The following is a 27,464-nucleotide window of genomic DNA, read 5'->3' as shown; positions in this document are numbered from 1 at the left end:
ACTGGGACAGAGCAGCGAGAAAAATGTGCAATCACAAATACAAACAGCAACCTTTCAGAAACATGGTTGGTGTCATGGATTTGACCAATAACCTGCTGATGGTGTCTTCATCCACTCAGGCAACACGGGCTCACTGATAGAGGAAAGTGCAGAGACAATTAAAAAAAAAAAAAAAGCTAAAATGAATTTTGTGAAATGCAGTGCAAACAGGGTTAGATTCATATTGATGAGCTGATATAATCCAAACTGCCAGAGAAAGAGGTGTGTATATTAACCAGGACTGCACTCATATTTAATACCATATTTTGACATTCTCAAATTTGATGTCTCTCTGGAGAGCTTCTCCATTCAGCAGCTGCCTCATAAATATCCAATCGTTACAGTTTTTACATTTGAAAACTGATCCCTGTAACTAAAATAAATAGTTCAGGCATTAAGGAAATAAAATTTCATTTCAGCTTTTGGAGCTTTCCCACAGTCAAATCTTATTTTCTCCCTAAAGACAGTGCTGGGAAAATTCATGTTATATTCTGCATACATTTTAGCAATGCATGGATTGTCTGTTACAGTAAATATAGTAGTAGTATAGTAAATATAGTGAATAGATAAATAATGCAAATATTTAGAAAGAAGTCAGTCATCTTTGTTTATATTTATTTTGTATATTTAATTCTATGTATTTTATCAAAAACTGTTAAATGGCATGACTGTTATTTTCAGCACAGAAACTCTAAATTAAACTATTCTTTTAGCTGTGCAGGGTCTGTCATGTAGCTTACTGTAGCTTTTGGGGTACAATTTATTAGTGACAAATTATTACACAGTGTGACACAGCGTTTGATGTGATTAAACCAAGCGGTGACACTTTCTTGCCTCCAGACACATTTCATACATAAAGTCTGACTGTTTTAAAAAGATGAAGTGATGAAGAAAAAAACACTCTAGTCTACAAATGGCCTTCACCCTCTGTAAATATTTAACAAATGAACTCGACTGGCAGTTTGTAATGTAACACGCGTATTTGGGATTTGTGCACATCCACTCACTCTCTCTCTCTCTCTGACACACACACACACACACACAAACCTCTCTTTGGCAGTTTAATTTTGCAAGTGTTGACACAGGGCAATGTCCTGACAGATCATCCCTCCAGTGCACTCAAACGGCCGCTCTCATCTGAACAGTCAACATGGGGGACACAGCAGATCCAGGCACCAGTTCCTATAATAAACTGCTCAGCCGAGAGGATTCAAGCACAGAGCATTCCTTCTCTTCTAACCAAGACCAACAACACGGTAAAAAACAAACAAACCACAAAACACTCAAAAATATGTTTACTCAAACAAGAACTTCAATTTTCTCTGAAACTGTTTACAATAGTACTGGAAAAAAAAAAAAAAAAAGAGTTAAAACTATGAGCTATAATAACTTACTCCAGTGTCTAACATGTATGCTGGCTCTTTGGGATTGATTATTTCTATTACATTGTGTTGCCAACATGGCTTGACACAGTTTCTAGCCTTGACTCTGATTCATTACCGTACTGTCCAGTGTCCATGTCCATGATCAGATCTGGACCCAACGTGAGACACTACCGACTGGCCGCTGTGAGTCTGGGGCTGCTTGCTGTTCTTCTGTTAACAGTGGATATTGGCCTGGGAGTTTATTGTAAGTCAGCGCCAAGACTTAAAGTGCTCCTGAAAATTATTGGCAGCTTACTTGAAAAGGTAGAAGAAAAAGGCTGCATGAATTAGTAAATTGTCTTGTATATTTTATACACTGATTAAATGTACTTGCCCAGACTTCAAAACCACAGAGTGGTTCCTCTTTGCAGTCCAGTGTAAGATTCAAATGGATGATGATGGATCTTTTCAATGCATACTTACTTTGTGAACTTTTTCATGAAATATCCTGCTGTCACTTTCTGCTAACAGGATATGTGCTCAGTGCTGCAGCGATCACTACATCTTTACAGTAATGTATGTCTTGTATGTCTTCACCTCTTGCAGATAACAAACTCACAGATGGGAACTTATATCCATACAGTGGTATAACGCGCATCACCAGCGAGCTGACAAAACTCAAGCTTACTTACAAGGTTACAACGGAAGCCGTGGCTGAAGCCAAGAAACTGGTGGCAAAGGAGATCGCCCAGCAGGAACAGACGAAGTGGCATTTAGAGCAACGGAAGAGGAGTGGCGATGACTATAAAGTGCAGATGGACAAACTTCAGAGGGAGATTGCATCACTGCAATCAACCATCCCGCTGATAAGTGAGACTTTTTTTTTCAGTCACTGTGACGGTTCACCTTGTCAAAAGCTATAAATTAGGGGTGTAACGGTTCAACAAACCCACAGTTCGGTTTGCATTGCGGCTGTTGGGTCACGGTTTCAGTTTGTTTTGTACATTAGGGAGGAACAAACATCGCAATTTCCAATGTTCTCTGCATTTTGTCATTTTTGCGATTTATTCTCTCAGAGGCAAAAGTGCTATTTAGGCTATTTAAAGTATATTCAGTGATTCACCAGCTAAGTGTGTGGCAGTATGGCTCTCACTGTATGGTGTACTATGTATTGAACGAGTCGTTTTTTACAGTTCTGTTTTACACCCCTATTATTAATGGATATTCATGGAAATCTAGTCAATAACACATTACCTGCGTTTCTGTGTTTCTACATGTTTGTATCAACGAGTTTACTCTTCCTTTTGCAACAGGGGATGGCTGCAGACATTGTTTACCTGGATGGGTTTTTATGAATTCAAAGTGTTACTACTTCACTTTCTCGAACACATTCACGCGCAGATCATGGCAAGAGGCCAGAGATAACTGCAAGAGGCAAGGAGCTGATTTGGCAGTCATAGACAGCATGGAGAAACAGGTGAGTACAGTCAGCAGTCAGTTCTTAGTTCTATGCAGTACAATGAATACTTCGAATAAAAGTGGCCATTATCACTCTAAAAATTGAAGTTGCACCTTTAATGTTAATATTTCTGTGTTTTTCAGTTGGCAGTAAGTGCGTTGCTAAATGATCGTGCACAAACAGGCCTCATAGGTGGCTTCTGGATTGGCCTGAAAGATGACCAAGAGGAGGGGACTTGGAGATGGCTAGATGGGACGGTGCTGGCTGAGGGGTAAGAGCTAAACGCAGGTTTCTCATGGCTCTGTGTTGTGTGGAGTGTGGAGATGGAAGCAGATTTAAAATACACGAAAACACAGAAGAGGTCACTTGCAGTCGAGGTTTTCAAGAATTTAAGTGCTTTTTATACTGCACCTTAGTCATACTGCGAATTATTACTTAGCACAACGATGGTCTCCTTCAGGATTTTATTTCCAGGAATGGGTTTAATCTAATCCTGCCTAAGAGGTTTGAAATTATGAAATTACAATTAAAAACAACAGATTATAAGTGATCACCTTCTTCGTGTCACACACTTTGCACCTGATGACAGCAACATCATCCAATTTGACAAGATCCCATGAACAAAACACTATTTGTGGAGAATTTTAAAAAGTTATCAGAGTGAGCATTTATCCACTGCCATGAATATAGAGGCACCAGATGAATACTCACTTTATTTCATTTAAGAGATGAGTGGATGAAGACATGGAAAAAATACCCTCCACTATTACTACCGTTATTATATAACAGTATGAGGTACTGCTACTGTGCCCTGCCATGATATATAGACAGATTTATACTCATGAATTACTATTTTAAATATACACTAGGACACATTAAGTGATGGTGCATGTCTAATTCTCAATTACACTGACTGCAGGCAATTGTTACACTGGTCTCTCTCGTCGTTTTAAGCCCATATTAATTATTTGTAATAGGAAAGAGATGCATAATGCAGGTACTTTGTCTGCAAAGTAACCTCTTCCTTGCTACAGCTTCTGGAATGATGGAGAACCCAATGATTCTGGGCACAATGAGGACTGTGCAGCCACGTATCCCAGAGCCAACCCCGCCAAGTCCTGGAACGATGCCCCGTGCCAACACACCTTAAAGTGGATTTGTGAAATGCCACCATTGACTGTTAGTTAACACTGCAGTTTGATCACATTTGGGTTTTGTTTACACCAAAAGAGCAAAGAATTACCTCTGCCTTTTGGGTTTTTATGACACATTAAGAATTGTTACTGTTTTTATTGTCATGTCAATATTAGTCGAGACTACAAAATGGTAATAAATATTGGAATACCAAAAAATACATCTGACATATTGAAAGAACTATAAAAAGATGCCAGTCAATTCACTATAATAAATTATTTTCCATATCAATATTTGACTATGTACATATTACTATTATACACACTTGTATACATGTCATTTAAAAAATAAGTAAAAGCGAAAACTAACATCATTACCCAAACATCATTGCAAGCAGAAAGTCAAACTTCTTATTTGCAACAAAAAAAAATGGCAATGTTTTTTGTACTAAGCTGTCTGACTGTCTGGATTTCTATATGTCTTCAACATGAGAAATTACAGTTGATAAATTTCTATTTAGCAATTCTCTGTGTCTGAGTACTGTACCAATCTTTCAGAAATTTCACAATCGTATCGTCATGTTCCTGCCACTGCTGCACTGATATCTCTGACGGCTACATCAGTCACATCACACCTTGCTCCCGAAGCATACAGGCTGGAGGTTCACAGTGATGCAAAGTGCTGCTGAAGCTGTTTGAGAAGCTGCTGGGTGTCGACATGCTCTGGAAAGGCATCCTCGGACTTCTGGGCAGCGGTGTAGCTGCTCTGAAGATCTCCAATCTGGACAGAGACAAAAACATCCCTTTGGCATACTGAATCAAACAGATCAGGTGACGACACAACAATTAAGATCTGCCCTGCTCAGGTGTTCCTGTGAATGGAGTGGTTATGTATTACCTTTTCAGAGAGAGTGGAGAGGTTGAAGTGTGGCTCATACATGTGAGGGGCCAGTGATGCAGCAGTCTGCAAAAAGGCTTTAGACTGGATGGAACAAAACAAGGACATTCATTCATAAAGTATCAATAGTACAATACACATTGGAGTTTAATAATGAGCTGTATTGCAGAATACTAGTGTCTCTAACAAGACAGTGAAATGAGCTCTCACTCGAGAGGCTTAAAATCTACACATCTGAAAATGTTTTTCACCTGTTCAACACGACCTTTGCGCAGCTCAAGCACGGCCAGGTTGTTGTAGGCCTCAGCATGGTCATTATGAAAAGCCAAAGCCAGTTTAAAACACTGATATGCCAGGGTCAAGTCCCCTATGCCCTGGAAACACAGAAAAGAACACTTTGCACTGAGTACTGGAAAGTTCCCAGAAATCATTTAAAGAGGCAGAACATGCTGTTAAGTGGCTTAAATGTTAGAAGTGTTGGATTGCTACAGAAACTTACCACAGCCACATGTCCTATGTTGTACCAGACATCAGCCTGCTCTTCATCACTGGCCGCCAGGACCAGAGCCCTCTCAAATGAGGACAGAGTCATGTCGTACTGCTGGGCGTAGAAGCAGCACAGACCCAGGTTGTTGTACAGCTGGCAGTTATACACCCCCATCTGGAGCAGCCGTCTAGGAAAGGAAAAACCTTTTTTGCATAAACCTCTCCACAGATAGGCTTTGACTTCTCAGACAGCATGTGTATGTAATATTTCTGACCTATAGAAGCGCAGGGCAATCTCAGGCTGGTCAGTATAAAAGTGATTGCTGCCTATACAGGCAATAGCCTCCACATGAGTGTTGTCCTGCTTCAGGACATCTTTGTAGTACTCTGTGGCCGAGGTGATGTTGTTCATCTCCTGTGAAAAGCAGGACATTATAGACAGCAAATATGGCTACTTATCACATGATGGCAGGTGTATTTTTGTGTTACACTTCAGAGTGCTAAGAGGAATCTACAGTAATGATGACGAAGGTGACGTGCCTCATGTATACGCGCAATTCCTGTTAGAAGAGTGACCTCTCCTGGAAAGTGGTCGAGGCCTTGTTTGAAGAGGTTCAGTGCCGTTATTGGTTGATCCATGCGCTGATACACCTTGTCAATAGGAAAAAAGACACAGGTTTATACATTCAAAATCATGCAGCACTATGTTTTGCTATTTAGAAAGGATTTTTTCTTTACTGTGCACTGACATTGTAGTACCTTAGCAAGGTAGAGATATGTGTCCACCACCTCTTGGTGATTGAGAGCTGATCGAAACTGCTTTTCCGCTTCTCGATATAAACCAAGTCTGCAATGGTCGGTGATAATTTATAAAAGTTGTGAAAGCTGTTGTGTATTCAGTGTCTGGTATTACACCAAAAATGTTACAACTACAGAATTGAGATGTTTGGATTACTAACCTGTAGTAGCATTTTCCCAGCTGGACTTTCCACCACCAGTCTTTGAACTGAGCATGCTCAGTGGCTTGAGCAGCCAAATCTAAAGCCTGAACACAAAATATTATGTTACTGGAAAACTGAACAACATCTTGCAATGTCATCTAATGTTGATACATGGAAAATCACCAATTCCTGCTTTAGTCCAGCCACTTACATTTTTCACATCATTTTCGTGATGGAAGATGTACTCAAACAATGTCTGAGGAGAGAAGCAGGGGTTACTCAACTCGCATTTAAGAGAAAAAAATGATTATTCCCATGAAATCATTTCTTTTTTCCCCAAAGTCACAATCTTAATCTTACCTTGGATAAATTGGGCTTTTGAGAATATTTGGCCAAATTTAGTCTTGATAAATTTATAAATGGTCCGTCTGGATTGGTTAACATGGAGGCCTGGGGAAACAGTGAAACAAAGTCTTACTCATGTGCACATATTATGAATTTAACCATAAAGCATCTATGACAAATAATGTACAGTATTTCTCAAAAGTGTGAAACAGTCAGGAAAGTCAATAATGTTTAACTAAAAAACAATAAACAATACATAAAATAACAAGTTACAAGTCCATTAATATATATAAAAAAATCAATTATATACTGGCACAAAACCAGTGTTATTATAATTATTATTATAATTATTAATTATTAAAATTATTATTATTATTATTATTATTATTATTGTTATCATTTTTATTATTGTTGTGGCTGTTGTTAATAATAATAATAATAATAATAATAATATAAAATAATAATAATAATAATGGCATCAACAAATAGAAGAAAATGCCAGAAACATGTTATCACAGTGTAAATGATTGTATAAAATCAAGTTTACAAAAGAAGATACTGCTTTTGTGACTCAGATCTGCTTCTTGACTCACTGTTCCCAGACGAACAAATCTCCCAGAAGCACTGGTGACAGGACGGGCAGTGCTGGCAGTGCGGGGGGTCTTGATGGCTTGCTCCATCGTCCCAGGTCTCCCCGACTGTGTGCTGGGTCTCACGAATCCTGTTATGGGACGCCCTGACTGGGTCATAGGCCTAACATTCAGAGGAAAGGAAAAACAACTCTGTTCCGATCAAGCATTTCTTTACCTTTATTCACTCCTTGAAAATTTAATCAAATCTCAAAGGCTGTGTCATCCATCGTGCAGTACCTGACAGCCGGTGTGGGACCACCGCCCTGACTTGTCCCAGGGAGTCTCAGTGATGTCCCAGGACCTAAGAAAGAGCCAAATTAAATTTTATTTTACCACAACTTCTAAGAGACTCAGTACAGTAAAAGTGTGAATAACTGATTTGCTTGACATCAAAGCACCGAGTCCAGACTTACGTGCAACCTGGGCAATAGAGCTCTCATCCAGCATCATCTCAGCAATCCCCTCCTGGTCCACCTCAACCTCATCTATGTACACCATCTCTGTCAGAGCACGGGTTTTCAAACTCCATGCAGCCTGTGTCACACACACACACACACACACACACACACACACACACACACACACACACACACACACACACACACACACGCACACACACACATAAACCTTCAAAGCATATCTGCCTTGAAAGAGCAAGGAACTACTATATTGAACTATGTAGTGATGAAAACAGACAGCAGAGGCAGACAGGGTTACCTCTGAGATAAGCAAGGAGGAGTCAGTGTCCTTAAGACAGCATGAGTGAGTTATTGGGAGAAAAGAGGAGAGATGAAGGCAGATTTGAATACACGAGGCAAAATAAAATTGAAAGGAAGGTAGGAAAGCGAAGAAAACAATTATAAATGCAAAGAAGAAATGTAAGAGATGTAAATAAATGAAATGAGAGAAATTGTGTGTGATTCAGTTAAGCTCATATAATTTAATTGGCTAAATTCATTGCTATGCAAAACTAAAAGCACTTGACTAATAGGGATTATACAGTTGCCCTGTGGTGTGGATAAACCTTAGCCATGCTAGGCTAACAGGGCTAACCGCTCAACAGTACCTGGTCGTACGGGCTGTCCGCTAGGATTTTTGAACAAATATCGGAGCACTGCTGGAACTTCCGCCTCCTGAAGTAGCTCCATGCCAGAAACAAAGGGTCCATAGTCACCTCCATTGCGTTAGTCGAATAAAAAGACTGTGCAGTGAGGGAAGTGGGTTAGCAAGTTAGCACTGTAGCTCTGTGACGAAGGGATGATGGCGGAAATGAAGCTTCCTCTGTTGCTCGGCAACGAGGAGGCGGGAGGTTCTTCCCTGACGTACGTCTTCCTGTTTCATCAAATCAAATCATGTAAAAACTTAAAACATTTATTGTATTATTCAGCTTAGAAACAAGACTTTGTTTTCATTCTAGGCCTACAGAAACACAAGACGATAGTTATTTATTTTTTGTACATATAAATGTCAGTGCTACTGGAGAAGAGAGTTTTCTGGGTAAAAAAGTTATTTGCCTAAACTCATGTTATTACTTTATGCTCAAAGGAAATTCTGCCTGTGTTTAGGGAGTTTAATGTGATGAATGTGCAGCAAGGACGTTAAAGAATAGATATCTGACAGTTTACTCTCACCATGTGTTTGAACATCCGCAATAACCCAGAATAGTGGTTAAATTGACTGATAGCTGTCAAATCAGCTGTTTCAAATTCCCTGACTAAATAGGTCTGCACTGGCCCAGTCTATCACTAGGTGCTTAATTTATTACAGTGGTTTAACCATAGAAGTAGAAGTAGTACAATGTTAGAACAGAATACTATAATACTCACTAGAATGCTAGAATAATACTGCAAAGGTTTTAATAGCTTTGAGTCATTTTCCAATGTGAATATCCCTGACAAAGAATCTGTGGCTTCGTTTTTTTCCTCTGTACATTTTCTGGTGTGCATGGAATATATGGGGCAGGTTTAGCATTAAAAAAAGGCCGATACGAAATGAATGATGCTCCAGTTCTACATGTAACTGTACAGGCGCCTCACTCCCACTCAGCCTGGCCGTGACGGCCGTGTCTCCTCCTGCTTCTCCCCTCCAGGAGGACGGAGGTGCTGATTGGCCCGGTGGCTGGTCCGTCACTGTGCTGGGCGGTGCTTGCGGAATAACACTACAGCTCCATCTTTGTAGGATTTGACAAGAGCTTTGACCTATGTCGAGAAGGACTGCCAGCCTGGGGCTGAAGTAGAAGTAGATTCTCAGTATGAAAACATCAGTATAGAGAGCTATCTTTACAGAGAGGCAGACCGGGGCCTTTCACCTAATAATAGGCTACGGCAGACTATTATGCACATGACCCTCAAATGCCTAATTTCAACGCTCTTTCTGGACTGGTAAAAATCCAACGGAACTAATGGGACACACAGGCTTAAAATAAATCCTTTTTGGTGAATGACACTCTATCAGATACGTGCTAGCAACAGAGACACGGAAGTGCGGACATGGCTGACAGAACTGCTCCCAACTGCCACCTGAGACTGGAGTGGGTTTACGGATACCGGGGACATCAGTGCCGCAACAACCTGTACTACACCGCGGCCAAGGAAATTGTCTATTTCGTGGCGGGTGTGGGAGTTGTGTATAACACCCGGGAGCACAAGCAGAAATTTTACCTGGGACACAACGATGACATAATCAGGTAGTGTATCATGAAAACACACCAGTGCACCAGTGCGCGTTACTAACTCCTCATTTCAGCACCGCGGACAGCGCCAGACTCCACTGCGCTCACAGCCAATGAATTGATAGTGCTGATGGTTTTGGGCGCTGGTGTCATCTTGTGTACTGTAACATGACACTTTATTGATCGCCATAGGAAGCTACAGGCAGCTACCGTGAGCTCAGAGCACAGGGTCACAGCAGCATCCTTGGACCTGGTGGTGGTGGTGGTGGTGGAAGGGTTCAGTGCTTTGCTTAAGGACACTTCAGCAGGGTTGATGCCCGGGTCATGCCCTCCTGCAGGGGGATGGTCCCTTTAGCCTCTTGGTCACCCTGCTGCCCCACCTCGCCTCACCTCTTCTGGTGACTGCACAACTTTTTCCTTGGAGAAGTTTGAGTGCTGAATAGTATGGAATAGCTTGCAAAATTTAATCACCAAAGCCCTATAGATTTTTCCAGTTAAAAAAAACAAAACAAAACAAACAAAACAGCCTACCTATCCTGTTCATCTGTCACCAGAGTAATATTATCTAATTCTACACTTGAATGTTTACCACTCAGCAGCCTGGGGAGCTCCATAAAATGTACATGTATGAATATAGTTGTCCTTGCTGGGGATCTTTCCGAAAGCTCTCTAAGGGTCAGGATAAACTCATTTGAGTGGGCACATAAACCTTAAGCCGCCTAGTCTTGACAAAATACAGCAAAGTAGCCTAACGACAGCAACACCGCACACTAATTGGTTGGCTAACCCCTTGTGAAAAGGTCTTAGATTCACATCTTTCACTCAAAATGAGCCCGCCTCTCCAATTTGCTGCTCAAGATGCCACACAACAATAACAAGCTGTGTCCAACGCTTCAGTGCTTGTGTTGACATTGTGTGGGTTGGCCTGGAGATGACTAGCATTATATACTGTGTCGTTAGTCAGCTGGCCTCCTGCTCCATTATTAATTGAACAACTTAGACACCAAGCTTGTGCTGCCTTGTGGGTGAAGTGGCTCATTTCAGACTATTAGCTGGAGGGGTCATTGATTCAGCCACAGGGTGACAATTGTGGTATATGAAAATAAGATGTATCACATGTTGGTCATGTTTACATCTTCACTCAGTACACAGACCATGGTGTCATGAATCAGCGTTAATGAATGCAGAGTGAAATTTCACACTTGGGACCACATGTAGACCCTTTACGGTGTCGTTTTTTCCTAAGAAGATGCAATGAGTTAGTGCACATATATTCTGCAGCCAAGCTGGCTGAATGCATAAAAGCTTTGGTAAAACATACTCACTTGCTGCAACCACTGGTTTTTCCTCTGAGTAATTATTTGGTCAGTCTCTGGCCTGCTATGTTTCAGCTGTCTTATTACGCTTGATGCGCTGAACAAATCTCTCATGCTATCTGTTATTATTGATGTGGGCTGGGCAGTAGTCTTTAAATACAGCTGAGCTCTCGGAAGAGCGCTGGTTAATCTCTCACTCTTTTGACTGTAGAGCGGTATGGCACAAGAAGGGCCAATTCTGAGCAGATTCAGTGCTTTAACTGCTGGACTGCTCTCATGTTGCACTAAGTCAAGTGAAAAAGATGCAGCCCACCCCCGAATAACCCTACAATTCAGATCCCTCTCTCTGTCCGTCTGCCTCCCTGTCTCCCTCACATCTTTTTGCCTACTTTAGTTTGGCTGGTGCTCCATCATCTATATAATGATCCTCTGTTTTTATGTGTGAGCCACATTTCAACATGGTGTTTTACTTGATGAGTTAATTGCTGTCCTCGTCTCTCCCTCTTGATTTTATCTTGCCCTGCAGCCTCCTCAATCTGCTGGTCTCCCAGACTGACGTAGAGGAGCTAATAGGCAGGTTTTCACATGAACGAAAGGCTGATCTCTTCCTTGACAACTGACAAGGACTCCAAATATACTGTGCACTGGTCTGATCTGCACTATGTCTCAGTGGGGCATTTTTCATGACGCTTTTCTCATATTGGGCAAAAACAGAGTAGACATAGTACGTCACTCAGTATACAGTTTATCGTGGGTGTATATTTAGCGAACTATCCATATTTCTGATTGCTATTTCCTATTGTTTTGTCACACTTTTAGTGATATTTACCACTAGCACTTTACCTCTAGCATTATCATGTATTGCTGTCTATATCTGACACTCGAAGAACCTGAAGTTATTTCTAATATTTACAGGGGTTTGTCGATACCACAAAGCCTAGTCCATACTGTCGCCACCAAATTGAACCTGCCACGCAGACACTGACCTGCATGCACTCACATGCGCAAGTACGCACACATGCACACTTAGAAGACACTGAATTACTAATACAGGTGTGTTTAAAGATTGAAATCCTGAATGTGTGTGATCTATTTGAGTAATTCATGAGCACTGGAATCACAGCACACGCAATCCAGTGCAGGGAAATAAAGATGGTGCAGAAATTCAGAAGAAAGATGCACATATTTTATCTTTGAGTGAAAAGTTGCATGGTTACAGCGAGGGTGGGCCATTGTTCCTTTTGAGCCACACTGATCCTTCTTCCAGAAGGAAAACCTCAGAATCAGGGCTACTCTCTCTCTCTCATGGTTTTACTCTTCAAACATGTCTACATCCCTTCCTAGTGGCAATTTAAAAGCTCTGTGCAACTGAATACATTAATTTCTACTGTCATACTTAATCTGTGCTGTTTGATGCTCTTTGTTATGACAGAGGGTGAGAGATAAGGAGAGAGGGCTTTGAATACCACAGTTACAGGCTGTCTCTTAATACAATATCTTAATTTTATGATAGACGATAGGCAAAATTATAGATTATAGACCTAGGCTTTTCCTAGTTTCAGCGAGCGACATGTAGTGAATTGGGTCCATCTTTTTTAATATTGCTGGAGGATTTTTTTTAATTCAGCTTCTAATGAATTATCGCAGCTTGTTAGAGTCAGCAAGTACTGTAGGTACAGGGAAAATTAAAATAAATGTGTCAGGTTGGCAGACAGGAGTCTCACAGCAGCGGTGTGAACAAAGTGAGCTAATGGTGTAAACCGCCCTCGCATGTTAATGTGCAAGCTCAAGTGAAAAGTACAGAAACAGGACAGAAATGTTTATTAGAGCCTTTATGCCATGAACACGGTATATTTGATTTTCCAAGACTATCCCTGTACCCAGAATCAAAGTCTTGCATTTTTTTTAGAGCGATGATTCATGCTTTGGGAAGAGAGGGACCTTGGTTGGTGTGTGGCGATCACTGCTGTCTGCCATACACAGTTTGAACAATGACCATGGCAGCCTATTCTCAGATCTACAAATCCACTGTCTTTTGTAGTGATGCGGATTAACAGAGATTTGTGATTTGTGATCTGTTTCCTAGAACATTGTCTTTAGCTTAAGTGTCTATTTTTCTGCCCATGTAGAATGCCAATGCCAACTACAGTTTCCCATTTATCTTAACGTTGCTTTTGACTTTATTCTTATTTTTATTCAGTCAGTGAGCTCATAGCTTTTAATCACCTTAACCTTCAAGAAAAGAAGAGGGAACCTGTCCGGTAAAAAAGATTGACAGAATCAATGGTAATTCTCTCTGAACGTTCTGTAACGCTAACTTTAACTAAGGGTGACAATTCTGTCTACTCCTTTTTACTTCTAACCTTCACACACATTTTCAGGTGCAGTGTGTGTAGTGCCAGTGAGATGCTGAGGTCTTTGAAAGGTCCCCCCCATCACTGTGAGGAGCTGCCATGCCAGTCCATGAAAGTCTGCGCGGTCTATAAAGAGCAAATCTGTCTAACCCAATTAGTATCCTCCCAAGTGCAGTGGAGTTACTTCGAACAACGGTGTGATTCAGCATTATTGTTGTTGCTGGAATTAAGAGACAGATGTTGGTTTACACTGATGTTATGAAACAAAGATTTACATAAACAGGCTTGAAAAGGCTGCAGATATTATACTACTAACCTCAGTTTACCCTCACAAAGAAACATGCCACCATTCAGACCGCTGTGGTGCATTCAGGCGCAGGAGACAGAGCAGGTCATTTTTGTTGTTCCGAGACATTTGAAGGCTCAGTGCCCATTGTGAAAAGATAAGTCCCTTATATTTTACCAATTCAGTGTTTGTCATATCATCCATTACCTCTTCCCCATATTTTCAGCAAAATACCTACTGAAGCAGAAATAGCCATAAAAACTAATCTTTAAAAAGAAGGCCCTACCACTGTCTTCATCCAGTGCTGACTTTCATCGCTACTACCCTATTTTTAGTTTTAAGCAGCTGCTGTATGGGCAGGTGCTTCAGATTGTGTATGATTGGCAGCTGGATTAAAATACTTTGTGGAATCCTGGGAGATAGTCCATACTGTTTAGACCTTTAGAAATGTGCTAATCCTCTGCTTCTTTTTAATCTACCGGAGACAAAATCAGAAAAGGTAACTGCCATCGGGGGAATGTGAGTCAAATTTGGCTCATGAGGACCTATCGTCATTCCTGCTGCCCATATCCACCTTTTACATAAAGTCTAATCGTCTTCACTTGCCAGACAGAAGTAAGGGACTTTGTTTAGTTCATGTTGATGGAACCACCCCTGCTGTGGTGTTGTAATGGATCATAGAGTAAAGGTGTTTCCATGCTGAGGGTGTATTAAGATCTGTCTCATAACCCTGGTACCATGTCTTTCACACTTTGTAAACCAGTAAATTTATTTTCAGTCCTCTGCCCAGCTCAGTTAAGTGGACCACAGGCCGAGTGACAGTTTTTGCATTTCCTTTACTATACCTTTGTATCATCGCCATATGAAATCAACCCTCCATCAAGCCACTTTCTTTAGAGTTAAATTTGTCTTCCAGTGTGTACATGACAACAGGGTCCTCATTGTAAAAGATGGCCACATCAAACCGCCACAGCCCATATCAAACATGAGAGCCGTGGCGCTGCGCCGCACGATAAGTCATTAGTGATGGCATTTAGCAAGCTCTTTAGCTAATTGAGACATAAGTGAAACAGTGATCTTATTTTGGTTGACCGTAAGGGAAAGATTGCAGTGGCTTTTTCTGAGCAGCCGCTTGGAGATAAATAGAGCTCACAGTGTGGCTGCCGAGGATATGGAGACAAGTTCTGCTGCTGAGTGTCAGTCCTCCCTGTTAATATTTGCCATTGGTCATCAGCTAAAAAAAATTAAATGTTGCCCTCTGTTTTTTTTATTTATTTTCACCAGCAATAATTACACAGGCATTATAAACAAAAATGACTGGACAGGAGAATATCAGCTGTGTCTAGAATTGTATTTCTATCTGGAAGGAATGGCGTGCAGGTTTGTTTTATTCAGCCTGAAGTTAAAGGATGGGGCATATATTGTTATTATACTGATATTGTGTGGGATTTTCATATCGGAACATTGTGATATGGCATATATGTTGCCTTTTTCTGTTTAAAGGCTGCATTACAGTAAAGGGATGCAATTAACTTATTTGACTGACTTTGCTTCTAACTGCTTGGCCATTATATACACATTACTAATGATTATTTATCAAAATGTCTTGTATGTAAATGTCTTAAGAAAGCACCAAGAGTCATGCCTATAGTCTCATCACAATAGCGATTTTGTCCATATCGCCCAGCTGTACATACTGTATGTGCAGCTCGCCAAAGGGAGGGGAATGTGTTTGTTCACTTAGTGATGTTGCCAAGGGAGAGCTGACCAATTATTGCATTAGCAGGACTCAAGCACTGTCACATATTTTATTTTTTCAGCTTTGCTTCATCATCCCATTGGTTTGACATTGGAACACGCACATTTGCTATGCAGTACCTGCTTGTGCCAAAGCGATTTTCTCTGCTGTGGCTGTCTGCATCTCAAAGTGTTCCAATCATATTCTCTTCCTCTGAATGCTATTTTTAGCTGCTTTGCTCTGATTATATAATTCATATAAAGGAAGATGAGAAATCGTGCCAGGTTGGAGAGAGGTTCAACGCAGAAGGTGGGGAAGGGGAGGGGACGGGGGAGAAACCAAGGGGAGATGGTTTAGGGAAGATAAGGAGCAGCGCTGGCAAGAGGCTTCCGGATGGCTTCTCCTCTCCAGACTATCACCTCAGGCTCGACATATCTAACCCACCTCTGCCTCCAAACTGAGAGGTTACACCACTAAAGCCAAAACATAAACACGAAAGCCTATGACAGGCTCACAGTAGAATGGTGACAAGCGCGTTTCAGATGCAAATGAGGTGTCATCATGACAGGCGAAGGAATCAACTCAGACAGAGATTCACAGAGCGAAGTTGGAAGAGTGAAACAGAGAGAGAGAGAGAAAGAGAGAGAGAGAGAGGGAGAGAGAGAGAGAGAGAGAGAATGAGGAAAAAGTGCAAGAGAGAGATAGAGATAGAGAGTGGGAGAATGCCGCCTCGTCGTGAGCTGATTTGACTCAGCAGGCTGGTGCTGCCTGGCCTGCGAAGTCTCTCTGGCCTGCTCTCTGAATACATGCCAGGATTAGAAATTCTGGAGTGCAGTTGGCAAAACAGGCGGCCTGATTATAATGGAGGGAGCTCCGTCGCAGCATGAAATATATAGGCCAGGACAAGGCAAGAGGAAGAATTGCCCAGTGAATCACTCAGCCCTGCCTGAAACGTGACTGGCGGCTGTTGGAGGGGTGGGGGTGGGGGTGGGGATAGGAGGGATGTGGGGGTGGGGGGGTGAATGCTTTATACAGCAGGCTGTTGCTCAGCTGTAGAGTGGGAATGCTTGTAGGTGGGGGGAGGTACGAGTGGAGGGGAGAGGGATTATGTAACTGTGTTGCAAACATATGTCTGGTGATGCGAGGAAACCCCAGATGAATTAGGAGAGGTGAAAGGGGCACAGAACAGTTCAAGGGACTCTGGGAAATGATGGGAACACAAAATTCACCCTATCCACACCCTGTGAACACCCAGTGGGCACGGGTGAAGCATGACTGTATGAACCTATCTGAGCATGAATGGGTTAATTGGACCATGTCACCTCCGGGGGTAAAGCTGCCCCTCTGCTTCCTGATTCAGACCCATCATGGACTTAATGTGCCATCATCCCCCCCACCCCCCATCAGCTTCCATTCTCTGGGAGGCTGAGCCCCTCTTCTCGTGCTAATCAGATTGTTTGTCCTGTTTATACCCTCAATCAAGCTGCCTGTCCAGAGTCAGAGATTCTAGATGCATCTTGAATTAACCCCCTCTGTCTCTCTCTGCTTTTCTCTGCACAGTCTGGCTCTGCATCCGGAGCGTGTCTTGGTGGCCACGGGACAGGTGGGCAAGGAGCCTTACATCTGTGTATGGGACTCCTACACCGTCCAGACCGTGTCCATCCTCAAGGACATGCACACACACGGTATCGCCTGTCTGGCCTTTGACCTCGAGGGACAGGTATGAGTGAAACACAAGGCGATAATGCAAAAGACAGTGAGAATCTGCCACAAAACAGCTGTGAAAAAATCTCTGGTGCACTGACAGTTCTCTAGCATTTCATCTGAATGATAGGGACAAAATCAAATGTAACAATAGGCCTTTTTCACAGCAGCCGATTTCACATGAAACAGCAAGTGTTACTAATTACATTAATTAACGCTGCATTCCATGTAAGTGTACCAGAGCCTTTCCAGTGAGCCTGCATGCACAGCATCAGGACCCAGACTCTGTTAGACATAAATGGAATGGAGCCTTAATTAATGTCATTAGTAATGCCTGTGTTCACGCTACATTTTCCCGTCAAAATGGCTGCTGTGAAAAATACCTTTGACCAAATACCTCAAAATGAAATTGTAATGGCATTTATTTGAAGGGAAGACTACCTGTACTTTTGCAAGATATTTAAACATAAGAGATTTTTGATGATGATCAAACAGGTAGAAGCAAATAATAAAACAGCTACAACAGGCCAGTGAGGTCAGAAAATTGCATCCTTCTACTGTAATGCAGTCTTTAAAACGTGGAAAAACACTTACACTGTATCACCATATTACAATATAGAAAATCTGTAGTTTCATATCACAGCACCAATCTAATATTGTTGTTTTTTTGCCCAGTCCTGCTAGCATTATTCAGATCCTTTAAGCAGTACAAGTTTTTGCAAATAGTGGTATCTGTTTTGCAGCGAGAGAGAGAGAGAGAGAGAGAGAGAGAGAGAGAGAGAGAGAGAGAGAGAGAGAGAGCAGAGATTATTATCACAAAAAGCTGAGTTGGAGTGGAGGAGTAGTGACTTTCCAAACTGCAGGCTGACTGCCGGAGCTCGCCTGCTGGGCTGAGTTTCTAAATGACACATCTGTGATTACTCCAGCAGTATTAGCCGGACAGCTGCACACAGTCACCCCCTGCTTGGGAGATTTAACTTGAAACAGTCAGCTGGAATGTCTGTTAGCCACCGCATCACAGAGTTTGACAGGATCTTGTCATGCTCAGGTGAGGGCACAGGGCTTTTGAGCGTTTGGGATTCTTGAGATACCCTTTTGGAGTTTATTAACCATCGAACCAAGCAAACAATGCTTGCTTGTGTCACTGCTGGTTTAACACTGGAAACTCATGTTCTGTCTTTTTCCTCAAAAATCATTTTGGTGGAAGTGCCACTTGTTAAGGCTTTCCCACAGCACGCCTCCACCTGAAGCTGTTTGGAGTATTCATATCTCAAAAAAATCAATGTTTCATGGATCAATCTCTGGGTTTTCATCTCTGCAAGTCTCTCTCTTCCTCCCATAGGAGTTCTTAGAGCAGAGTTACACCTCCTCTGTCTTGCAGTGGGAGACAGGGAGATGACCCCATGCTATTTTCCTGCTCGGGCGGAGGACTGGGGATTTAGATGGAATGTGACAGTGTTTAAAGCCAGAGGAGGCTCCATCGCTTCTCAGTTTAGCAGCTCTATTTACTCCTCATCTCTCCCCTCTCTGCAACAGAGAAACTAGGAGTTGAACTGAGGACTGTGCAGAGGAATCCCTTGTTCATTTACCCGTCCATCTATTAAGGCGATTTCAAAAAAATACCCTGATGTTTGAGACGTCTCTTTTAGATATTTCCGTACAAGCTGCAGTCGTACTGTGTGGGACAAAGTGTACCGCTCATTCTCCAAGTACGAGGAGGTTCTACCCCCTTTTTGTTCATGGCAGTTTCAGTGCTTTGAAAAAAAAAATCTAGTTTTTCCCACTATTCTAGCATGTGTTTACTAAAAGTTTACTGTCACTTAATGAGTGTTGGAGTCCTCCTGATGCTACATTATTTATGATAAAGTTTTATATGGACATTCATATTTTCATTAGCAACATCCCTGTAAACATAAATTATTAATTCAGTTAATTTATATATTCATTACTTTGTTTATTTGTTTGTTTTTGAAATTATATTTTCTTGTTATTACTATCACAAACTGCCAGAAACAACCCATTAATTTTTAACCTGTGGATTTTTTTTCCCATGCCTCAGTATAATTTTATTAAAGCATATCCCAGTCAGTACCTGCTTCTCCAAATGGGATGTAGTATTTACATGAAGTATGTAGTACTTACACCTACACTAGAGTATTTCAAATAATAATTCATACGGTTTTAAATACACTTGTCTTAATGTCTGCAATGCACTGGGATTATTTGCACGCAAGGACTCTTTTCTTGTCATTAAAAGACAGACAGGAAGTTCAAGAGCTCAAGTCCAAATCAAAGAGGACACCTCCTCCACCACCACCACCTCCAAAGCAAGTGGAGATGATTTTCCATAAGAGCTGCTCTCTCCTCTTCTGCTCCACTGCTGCCGCTGCCTACTCACTCAATCGGCTATAGGAGGCTCCTCCAGCAAAAAGCTCGCTAATGTGCTCACTTTAAATGCCAGGGGCTGGACAACTGTTCTGTGCTGCAGCCATTATTAGCCTATGAATCTTTTCATTGTGGCCAGCCACAGCACCGTGGAGGTAGCTAAGTTGTCAGGCCCGAGCAGAGTAGTGTAACAGATATTGTATGGGATGCTTTCTGTGACGAGAGTCTTGTTTTTCTCTCTGTTTTTTTTTTCCCTCTGCAGTGTTTGGTGTCAGTGGGCTTGGATTCCAAGAACACAATCTGTGTGTGGGACTGGAGGAGAGGGAGGGTTCTGGCAGCCGCTCCTGGTCATACAGACAGGGTAAACACATCTCTTCCTCCTCTGTCTCTGTCACAGGCTCAGTATCGACCGGCTCAATTAGCTATAAACTCAGGATGGAGCTCCTGCCCAAAGGGGGCATAAACAAGTTAGGGCTGATTGATTGTGAGCTTTCCGAGGCCTGTCTGAGAACACACAAGGCTAATGAAAAGGAATTTTAGAAAGATGAAATACAGGCAGCTGTTGTTTTCTCCTTCAGCCCCCACGCTTCAACACAGCCGGCGTACAATCCACATTCACAGACATGCTTTTTCTCTTTCCCTCTCTGTTTTGTATTTACGGCACTGGTTCCCTGTAAAGCGTTTCTTCACGATTGCATTCTCTAAAAGTTCTCATATACCCTCAAGGATCAATATGCTGCATGCAATTCAAGGGAGATGTTGTGGCATTGGTTAAATAAATAAGTCATTTTTTGATGTATGTGTATGTGTGTTTTCTCTTTCACAGATATTTGACATATCATGGGATTTGTACCAGCCGAGCAAGCTCGTAAGCTGTGGTGTCAAACATATCAAGGTACAGCTGCTTCCTGGTCATTCTGCATAGATTACAGTCGGCTTTTGAAAGCTGAAGTTCTTGTGCCTTATTTGCATAATATCTGAAAACAGATTATGATTTTCAGGAAGTTCGAAGAATCCAGTGGCTCTGCGGCCCTTTCTTCTCTGCCTTCTTCGCTTTATCGGCATGACCATATCAAAGCCTTAAAATAGATGTATGCAAATTCACTCTATTCCAGAGTCCATGGTTATTAGGCACTTAACATAAGTAGGACAGGCAATGACTCCCAGTCTCTCCTCTCAAGTTTGTAGTAATCTGGACTGCGGAGTGGGAAAATGTCCTCTTTTATAGCAGAGCATGACTCTGTGCTGCTCAGTTCTCCTTTTCAGCTCTCCTCATTCAGCTTTTCAAACCCCTCTACTGTACAAACCACAGCTGTGCCGCTCCCTTTTCAAGCCTATCTTTCTATCACTTCTTTTTCACAGAAGAGTGGTGTTCATGAATCTTCAATGAGTTCATGTGCGGTATCTTCGCCAAGCCGTCCCCCCGGGATATTTAGTTGTGTTCCTTGAGTGGCTGGGCCATTAGGAAATAACAAGAGTAGAGAGCCACAGAGCAAGCTGATTCCCAAAACAGTAGACAGGGAGCAAATCACTCTCAAATAGATAGGAAATGCACCCACTGTTGCTGTAAGGCTCAATGCTGCGGCATGCTTAAATGGGTTTGATGCAGTCGAGTGGGTTACTGTATTTCCCAAAGGAGTAAGACTGCACTGATGACTCTCTCCTCTCAATCCGGCTTGACCTGCCTCCTGCTCCTTACCTCCATCTCCACCAGTAATTCCCCCTGAACTCTTCTCCCACTGCCCTCTTGCACAGACGCCCCCTCTAGCCTGCAGAACCCCCCTCCCAGTCCCTGCTGCATCCCTCACCCTCACTCTTTTCCCTCCCCTCTTCCTTTCCTCATTCAGTTTCATGATGCCAAGGCAATCCAGCAATCGTCCCACATAATTCCCCAGCCTTTACCCCGCGGACCATGTGACATCTGCTCCCCTGGCCCTGTGCTCGCTCAGCGATTATAGCACTCAGAGCAACCAGGAGATTTAGCCCCAGTAATCCCTTCACTAGCAGGCTGCAGAAAACACAACCTCTGTGACGAGGACCTGGGCTGCTGGCAGCCTCCTCCTGCACACACATAACTCCTCCTGGCTAATCATATAGCCATTTGTGTTTAATTTGCTCAGGACGACGCAGACCTTGGCTTACCCTTCCTCAGCCCCCTTATATGCACGCGCATACGCACACATACCTCTCATCCACCCCCTGCCTGACTACTAATGGGTGATTAGTTCATCTCTGAAGCTGCTTAAGGAAGCTGCAGGAGTGTGTATGAGCTCACGCGCCCATGTAGTTGTGTGAGTGGATCACATTGCCACAAATTGCCACAAAGGTGAGCTTGCGTTTGACACCGTGTGCATGGATGACAGCAGCTTTCAGAGAATCAACTTTTAGCACACTGACACCCAGTTAGTCAGACAGCTAGTGTTCATACAATGAGCCACCGAGGAGTCAGATTGCTGGCCTGCCGACCTCTCACTGTCTCAACTTGGCAGCCAGCTCTTGTATGGTCGCTGCAGTCGTTCTGAGATAGGGGATTTTGTGAGTGAGATGAAAAGTTAGATTTATACCCCTCTCCACATTTATTGTATTCAAATGTTTTTCCCTGGAGTGTTAGTGAGGGTAACTAAAGCCACTGGCATGCACACTGCAAAAAAATTCCTTTTTAACACATCATTTAGTCTCATATTGAGTGTTAATATCTTGTTTTTCCTAAAACAAAGTGAAAAAAAAGCTGTCAGTGAGATTGATGATCCCACTTGTTTCCAAAATTTATCAGTGTTTCCAGAATTTTTTTTTAATCCAGTGTTGTTTTCTTTATCCTAGTGGACTGATGTGCCTTATTCTGCCTTGTCTCAACATAGTTTTGCTTTTTCCCAGAAAAATGTCTGAAACAAGTGAAACTGCATTGGAGGCAAGTGGGATTATCTCATCCCAGAGGCAGATCTTTATTCACTTGTTTTAAGATTTTAAAGCTGTATGTGAGACTACATGACTTGTTAAAATGGAACTGTGGTGTGTGCCTAGTGCTGAACTAAGAAGGACAGCCTCCATCATGCCCAGTTTTCACTGAGTTATTCCAACAGTGCTTTTAATTTGTAGCAATTCAACACGGTAAGTCATCCATTTCGTGTGTCACACTGTTTCCCCCCTCCCCTTTTTCAAATCACAGTAGTTTTATTTCTCAATTTACTGTTGATTTCCACTCTTCTACCATGCCGCAGTCCTCTCCTTCTCCTCCCCTCTCTTGCTCCCAGCCTCATCATAAACCCCTCCAGCATCCCATCTCCTCTCAGTAATTCAGCAGCGAGGGGATTAGCCAGTGCCCGTGTCTCGCTGCCTTATCAGTTGCGGGCAGGGAGGGCTGTGCAGTCACGCCGCATCCATTCCCACTGCCTCCGCAACAGGCTGGGGCCACACAGCCCCCCCGTCGAGTGTTGCACAGCCCGGATACTCAAAGCTACTGCTACTCGACACGATCCGACCCACCCGTACACCTGCCCAGACTGTTTGTACACCTATTATTTTCACTACTTAACCTCACTGCCACCTCCTCCATCCCCACACATAAATAAATCCAAACACTGAGGATTGAGTGTTGGGGTATGCAGAAGGCTCCGGCTGTATCTGAGCCTGCGATGCCTGCCGCTGATAATCGATCCCTCCTGTTAACACGCAGTGGCCTTATCAGTCACCATGATAGGTGTTAGTGAGGCTGAGTCTGACAGGCTATTGTGATAGAGGAGCTCATTTGTGCATTCTGTCTGTCTGGCCTCCTCAGATAGGTTTTGTCTGTTCTTGTGCACCACTGCTCGCCCACACTTTTTCGTCTTTTCCGAGCAGCAGTATCCTCTTTCAAGGTTATACAGTTTTTTGTGCAGTGAGCCAGGTTTCAGTACGTGATCTGCAGGGGAAAGATGATGTGGGGGGATATCCTCTTTTAGGTGGGGCAGGGAAAAGGGCTGTCGAGTCTGTCATTTTCCAGCTGCTGCCTTTGATGAGTGCGTCTCTGTGTCACGTGCCGGCGGCCGTGTCTCAGCATTCGAGACGCGCTCCGCGAGCCCTCTCCCTGTGATCTCATCTCCATGCAGACGGAGCGTCTCCCTCTGTTTGATGGATTTAGCCCTCAGACGAGGCTGTGCCCATGCATCCCAATGACCTTGTTCATAAATCATGAGCCCGTGTGTGCGTCTGTGTCTGGGCATGTTGATCAGGTGGTTACAGCACTGACCCCCAGCAAGAGCCCCCGCTATGAGATGTGGGGGGGGTGCTGTATGAATTTTGACTTTGCTTTGTTTCAAGGTGACCATGTGCATGCACTGGTGTTTTCTGTGATGCCCTGCATAAAATCGTAACAAGCCATTTAGTCTCATTTAGTGTTGTTGTTTTTTTCAAACAAGGGAAAAAAACTACCAGTGGGATGAGATAATCACCCTTGTTTCCAATGATAGTCAACTTGTTTGCAGAATTTTGTTGAATCAAGTATCACTTTCTTAATACTAGTGGGCTGATCTGCCTTGTTTCAACATATGTCTGCTTCCTTTATAAATACCTGAAACAAGTGAAACTGCATTTGAAACAAGTGGGATTATCTCACCCCACTGGCAGATTTTTGTCACTTGTTTTAAGGAAAACAAGCTTTTAACACTGAATATGAGACTAAATAACTTGTTAAAATGGAGATGTGCAGTGTGGTCTTTGTAAATGTGTGTATTTGAGTGCAGCTCTGTTCTCTGATGTACGTGTGTATCAATGTATATGCATGTGTGAATGTTCATACGCGCGTGTTAGTGTGCGTGTATGTTGATTTTCCACTCTTATGCATCCAAATGCTACATAATTAATCGTCTATTTGCCGTTTACAGGGAAGGATTACACAGAGGATTATTAGCCACCATACTCTCCTGTTTGTGTTTTCAGTTTTGGAGCTTATGCGGTAATGCCCTGACCCCTAAACGAGGTGTTTTTGGCAAAACTGGGGATCTCCAAACCATCCTCTGCCTTGCCTGTGCAAAGGACGAGGTCACATATTCAGGTGCCTTGAATGGTGACATCTACGTGTGGAAAGGGATCAACCTAATGAGGACAGTGCAAGGAGCTCACGGGGTAAGTTTGAAGATTGGAGGTTGTTGGTTTAAGCCAGCGCAGACTCAGCCGAGCTCCAGTGTTGTGTCTCGTCTGTGTGTCACCCCCCTGTGGGGGGGCCGTAACGAGGACAGTGCTAAACAAGTCCCCACTTAGAGGGTGCGCTGGGCTGTGCGGCTCAGGCTGCTTTTGCATTTCTGCTTTTGCAGACCCCGTGGATTTGCCGAAAGCATGAAAGTGTGCTCACACTCAGACACAAACTTACTGTACTCCATCACTGTGGCTGCTTCCACCCACCCAAAGGCTTTCTGTCCTCAGCCAATACGCTGCTTGTTATTTCCTATAAACTAAAGATGAAGGATTCACAGTAAAAGCATCAAGTGAACTTACAGCAAGGGTGATGCCATGGAGCCCCTGTGGCTTTGTTTGATGTTTGATTCTGCCCGGTAGAAAAGGATCAGCGTTTTACTACAGAGGATTAAATGATATCTATGGGATCAAACAGCTGGGTGAAGGGATGGAGGGATGGGGGAGGGGACAGTGACTACGATTCACATTCATTCCTGCTTTTTGCACACTGTCCACCGCCAAATGTCCACTGTCTTGCTTACCTGTCTACCGCCCATCACACTAAGCCAAAGTAGGCCATCAGAGCTTTCAGATAATGAGAAAAATCCCACAATGCACACCTCCTCTTAACCAGTGCTGTGTCATCTTGAGACTGCGCTAACAAGTTTGTAATTGTGGAGGCCTTGTTAAACAAATGCCTGGCTGAACAATGGTGTTATGTTGTCTGTAGGTCGGGCAGGTTCTGTCGTTGTCCATTTATTGTGCAGATCCCGGCTGACAGCCTGTCATTTCCTCCAGTCAGGGATTTTCAGCATGAATGCCTGCGAGGAGGGCTTCGCTACTGGGGGCCGAGATGGCTGCGTGCGGCTGTGGGATCTCAACTTCAAACCAATTACTGTCATCGATCTCAGGGAAACAGACCAAGGATATAAAGGTGATCTCAGACCGTCTCCTTTTCAGGAAGGCAGACAGCATCATAGTGCACTGAGGTGCTGCTAGAATTGTGCAAATGGAAAGAGAAGCTAAAGCCACTCTTTTTTCGTCCCTGTTCTCCTTACTAACTTTTTTTTCTTGTTCTTTATTTTCTTCATCTCCTTGGTTTGTAATCTTGGACCTAACAGTAGCTAGAGGTGAAAATAGCCGAGGTGGGTAATGTTGTTGAGGGCGCAGTGAACAACCATGTCAGTCTGTTTGTAGCAGTCCCTGCATTGTTCCACTGTTCCTCCTGTTGTTATTAAGTCCAAGCTGTTGTAATTATAAGCTGTATACAAATGTCATGTGTGCATATGTATACAGTACATGCTTCCTCCATCCTATTCTCTCTGTTATTTACCTTACAGTCAGTTACAGACCAGCTTGACATGTGCTGTCATTGTACTTCCTGTTAAAAAAAAAAAAAAACTCATCCTAGGTAGCCTAAAGATGGCTGTTTACACCACCCCTGTAATTTTCCCTGTCATGTCTCTTACACTGACTGTGTACATGTTGGCATACATCTGTCTGGTCTATGTTTCTTTTTTTGTGATGTTTTGGGTTTTTTTTTTCCTAACTGGTTTGTACGTCTGTGTGTGTGTGTGTGTTGACAGGGCTGTCGGTACGCAGCGTGTGCTGGCGGGGAGATCACATCCTGGTGGGAACCCAGGACAGTGAGATCTTTGAGGTGGTGGTCCATGACCGCAACAAGCCTTTCCTCATCATGCAAGGTCACTGTGAGGGGGAGCTGTGGGCTCTGGCCGTGCACCCCACCAAGCCTCTGGCTATGACCGGCAGTGACGACCGCTCGGTCAGGTGAATCATCACGTGCAGCCTCACGGTGCCACTGAGACTGGCCTGTGAACGCAGCGTTGGAGTAAATCACTCAGTAGGATAATAGGCCGATGATGTATCTGACAAAATTCTAGTCATTTTTATGTGACTCATGCGAAAAGAGCCACATAAAGAGTTTTTGACAGCTGTGTAGGGATATTATCTTTCAACTGAAGCAATTAGTGAAATTGAAATTTTGCTTCATTTGGTTAGTAATTTGATTAAAATCTCAGCTTTTAAAATGTGATTCTGAAAGTATTTTAGCAAACATAATTACTGTATTACTCATAGTAATATCATTATGTAATCATAGTTTCAGGAACAATTTACTTCCAAATGCTGGTTTTAAAACATGATGGGTGCCAGTCTCTCACCTAAAAGTTGTAGAGTGTAAATTGTTTTCTGAGGAAATTCTCCATAGCCAAAGTTTTAATTTTCCCTAGTTAAGTAAATATAAATGGAGCAAGCGTGGTGTCCATTTTGTACTCCTGGACTGTTTTTGGCTTTTGCATGAGTTTGCTCCTGTTTCCTCCCACAGTCTGAATACAAGCAGGTCAGGACAACTGAAGACTCTAAATTGCCCAGAGGTGTGAAAATGAGAGTGTAGTCCAGGCTGTTTCCCTGCTGTCCACCCGGTGTGTGCTGGGATATTTTCCAGCCCTCTATGACCCAGAGTAGAAATACTGATAAGCTATTTTTGCAGTTGCACCTCCTCTCCTGTTGTAGGGAGTGTGATCTTCCCCTGTGTAGCCCCAAGGC

The 27,464-nt window shown here is 42.9% G+C and overlaps 3 protein-coding genes across 5 annotated transcripts in view; 2 read left to right on the top strand and 1 right to left on the bottom strand.

The window, feature by feature from the left end:
- The first annotated feature begins 1,189 nt into the window (after positions 1-1,189).
- Positions 1,190-4,050, top strand: LOC115354516 (CD209 antigen-like protein E). Its single transcript, XM_030044908.1, has 6 exons — positions 1,190-1,295; positions 1,552-1,668; positions 2,010-2,273; positions 2,717-2,880; positions 3,006-3,133; positions 3,897-4,050. Exons 1-6 carry the CDS (start codon positions 1,190-1,192, stop codon positions 4,048-4,050), a joined length of 933 nt encoding a protein of 310 aa, XP_029900768.1.
- Positions 4,051-4,125: 75 nt separating this feature from the next.
- On the bottom strand, positions 4,126-8,579 carry ttc8 (tetratricopeptide repeat domain 8). 2 transcript variants are annotated; one of them, XM_030045105.1, is made up of 15 exons: positions 8,364-8,579; positions 8,015-8,044; positions 7,711-7,831; positions 7,535-7,598; positions 7,259-7,418; positions 6,681-6,770; positions 6,532-6,576; positions 6,339-6,424; positions 6,139-6,226; positions 5,920-6,030; positions 5,655-5,794; positions 5,393-5,567; positions 5,145-5,267; positions 4,894-4,977; positions 4,126-4,776 (listed from the first exon to the last, which is right to left on the bottom strand). In XM_030045105.1, exons 1-15 carry the CDS (start codon positions 8,475-8,477, stop codon positions 4,660-4,662), a joined length of 1,548 nt encoding a protein of 515 aa, XP_029900965.1. In that variant the 5' UTR covers positions 8,478-8,579; the 3' UTR covers positions 4,126-4,659. The 2 variants fall into 2 exon arrangements, with proteins under 2 accessions (XP_029900965.1, XP_029900966.1); XM_030045106.1 differs by lacking the exon at positions 8,015-8,044.
- A 915-nt stretch (positions 8,580-9,494) lies between these two features.
- eml5 (EMAP like 5) overlaps positions 9,495-27,464 on the top strand; it is a 37,498-nt gene continuing 19,528 nt past the window's right edge. The window contains exons 1-8 of one of the 2 annotated variants that reach the window (XM_030044215.1): positions 9,495-9,983; positions 17,223-17,382; positions 20,014-20,112; positions 20,578-20,646; positions 24,666-24,851; positions 25,698-25,833; positions 26,021-26,044; positions 26,486-26,687. In XM_030044215.1, coding sequence (XP_029900075.1) covers positions 9,787-9,983; positions 17,223-17,382; positions 20,014-20,112; positions 20,578-20,646; positions 24,666-24,851; positions 25,698-25,833; positions 26,021-26,044; positions 26,486-26,687 — 1,073 coding nt within the window. In that variant the 5' untranslated portion in view covers positions 9,495-9,786. The remainder of the gene's footprint in view (positions 9,984-17,222; positions 17,383-20,013; positions 20,113-20,577; positions 20,647-24,665; positions 24,852-25,697; positions 25,834-26,020; positions 26,045-26,485; positions 26,688-27,464) is intronic. The other variant, XM_030044216.1, reaches the window with a different exon arrangement.

Source organism: Myripristis murdjan, chromosome 22 (assembly GCF_902150065.1).
Source record: "Myripristis murdjan chromosome 22, fMyrMur1.1, whole genome shotgun sequence".
Taxonomy (NCBI): Eukaryota; Metazoa; Chordata; class Actinopteri; order Holocentriformes; family Holocentridae; genus Myripristis; species Myripristis murdjan.
The sequence above is the reverse complement of the archived record's forward strand: the minus strand, read 5'-3'. Positions and strand labels throughout refer to the sequence as shown.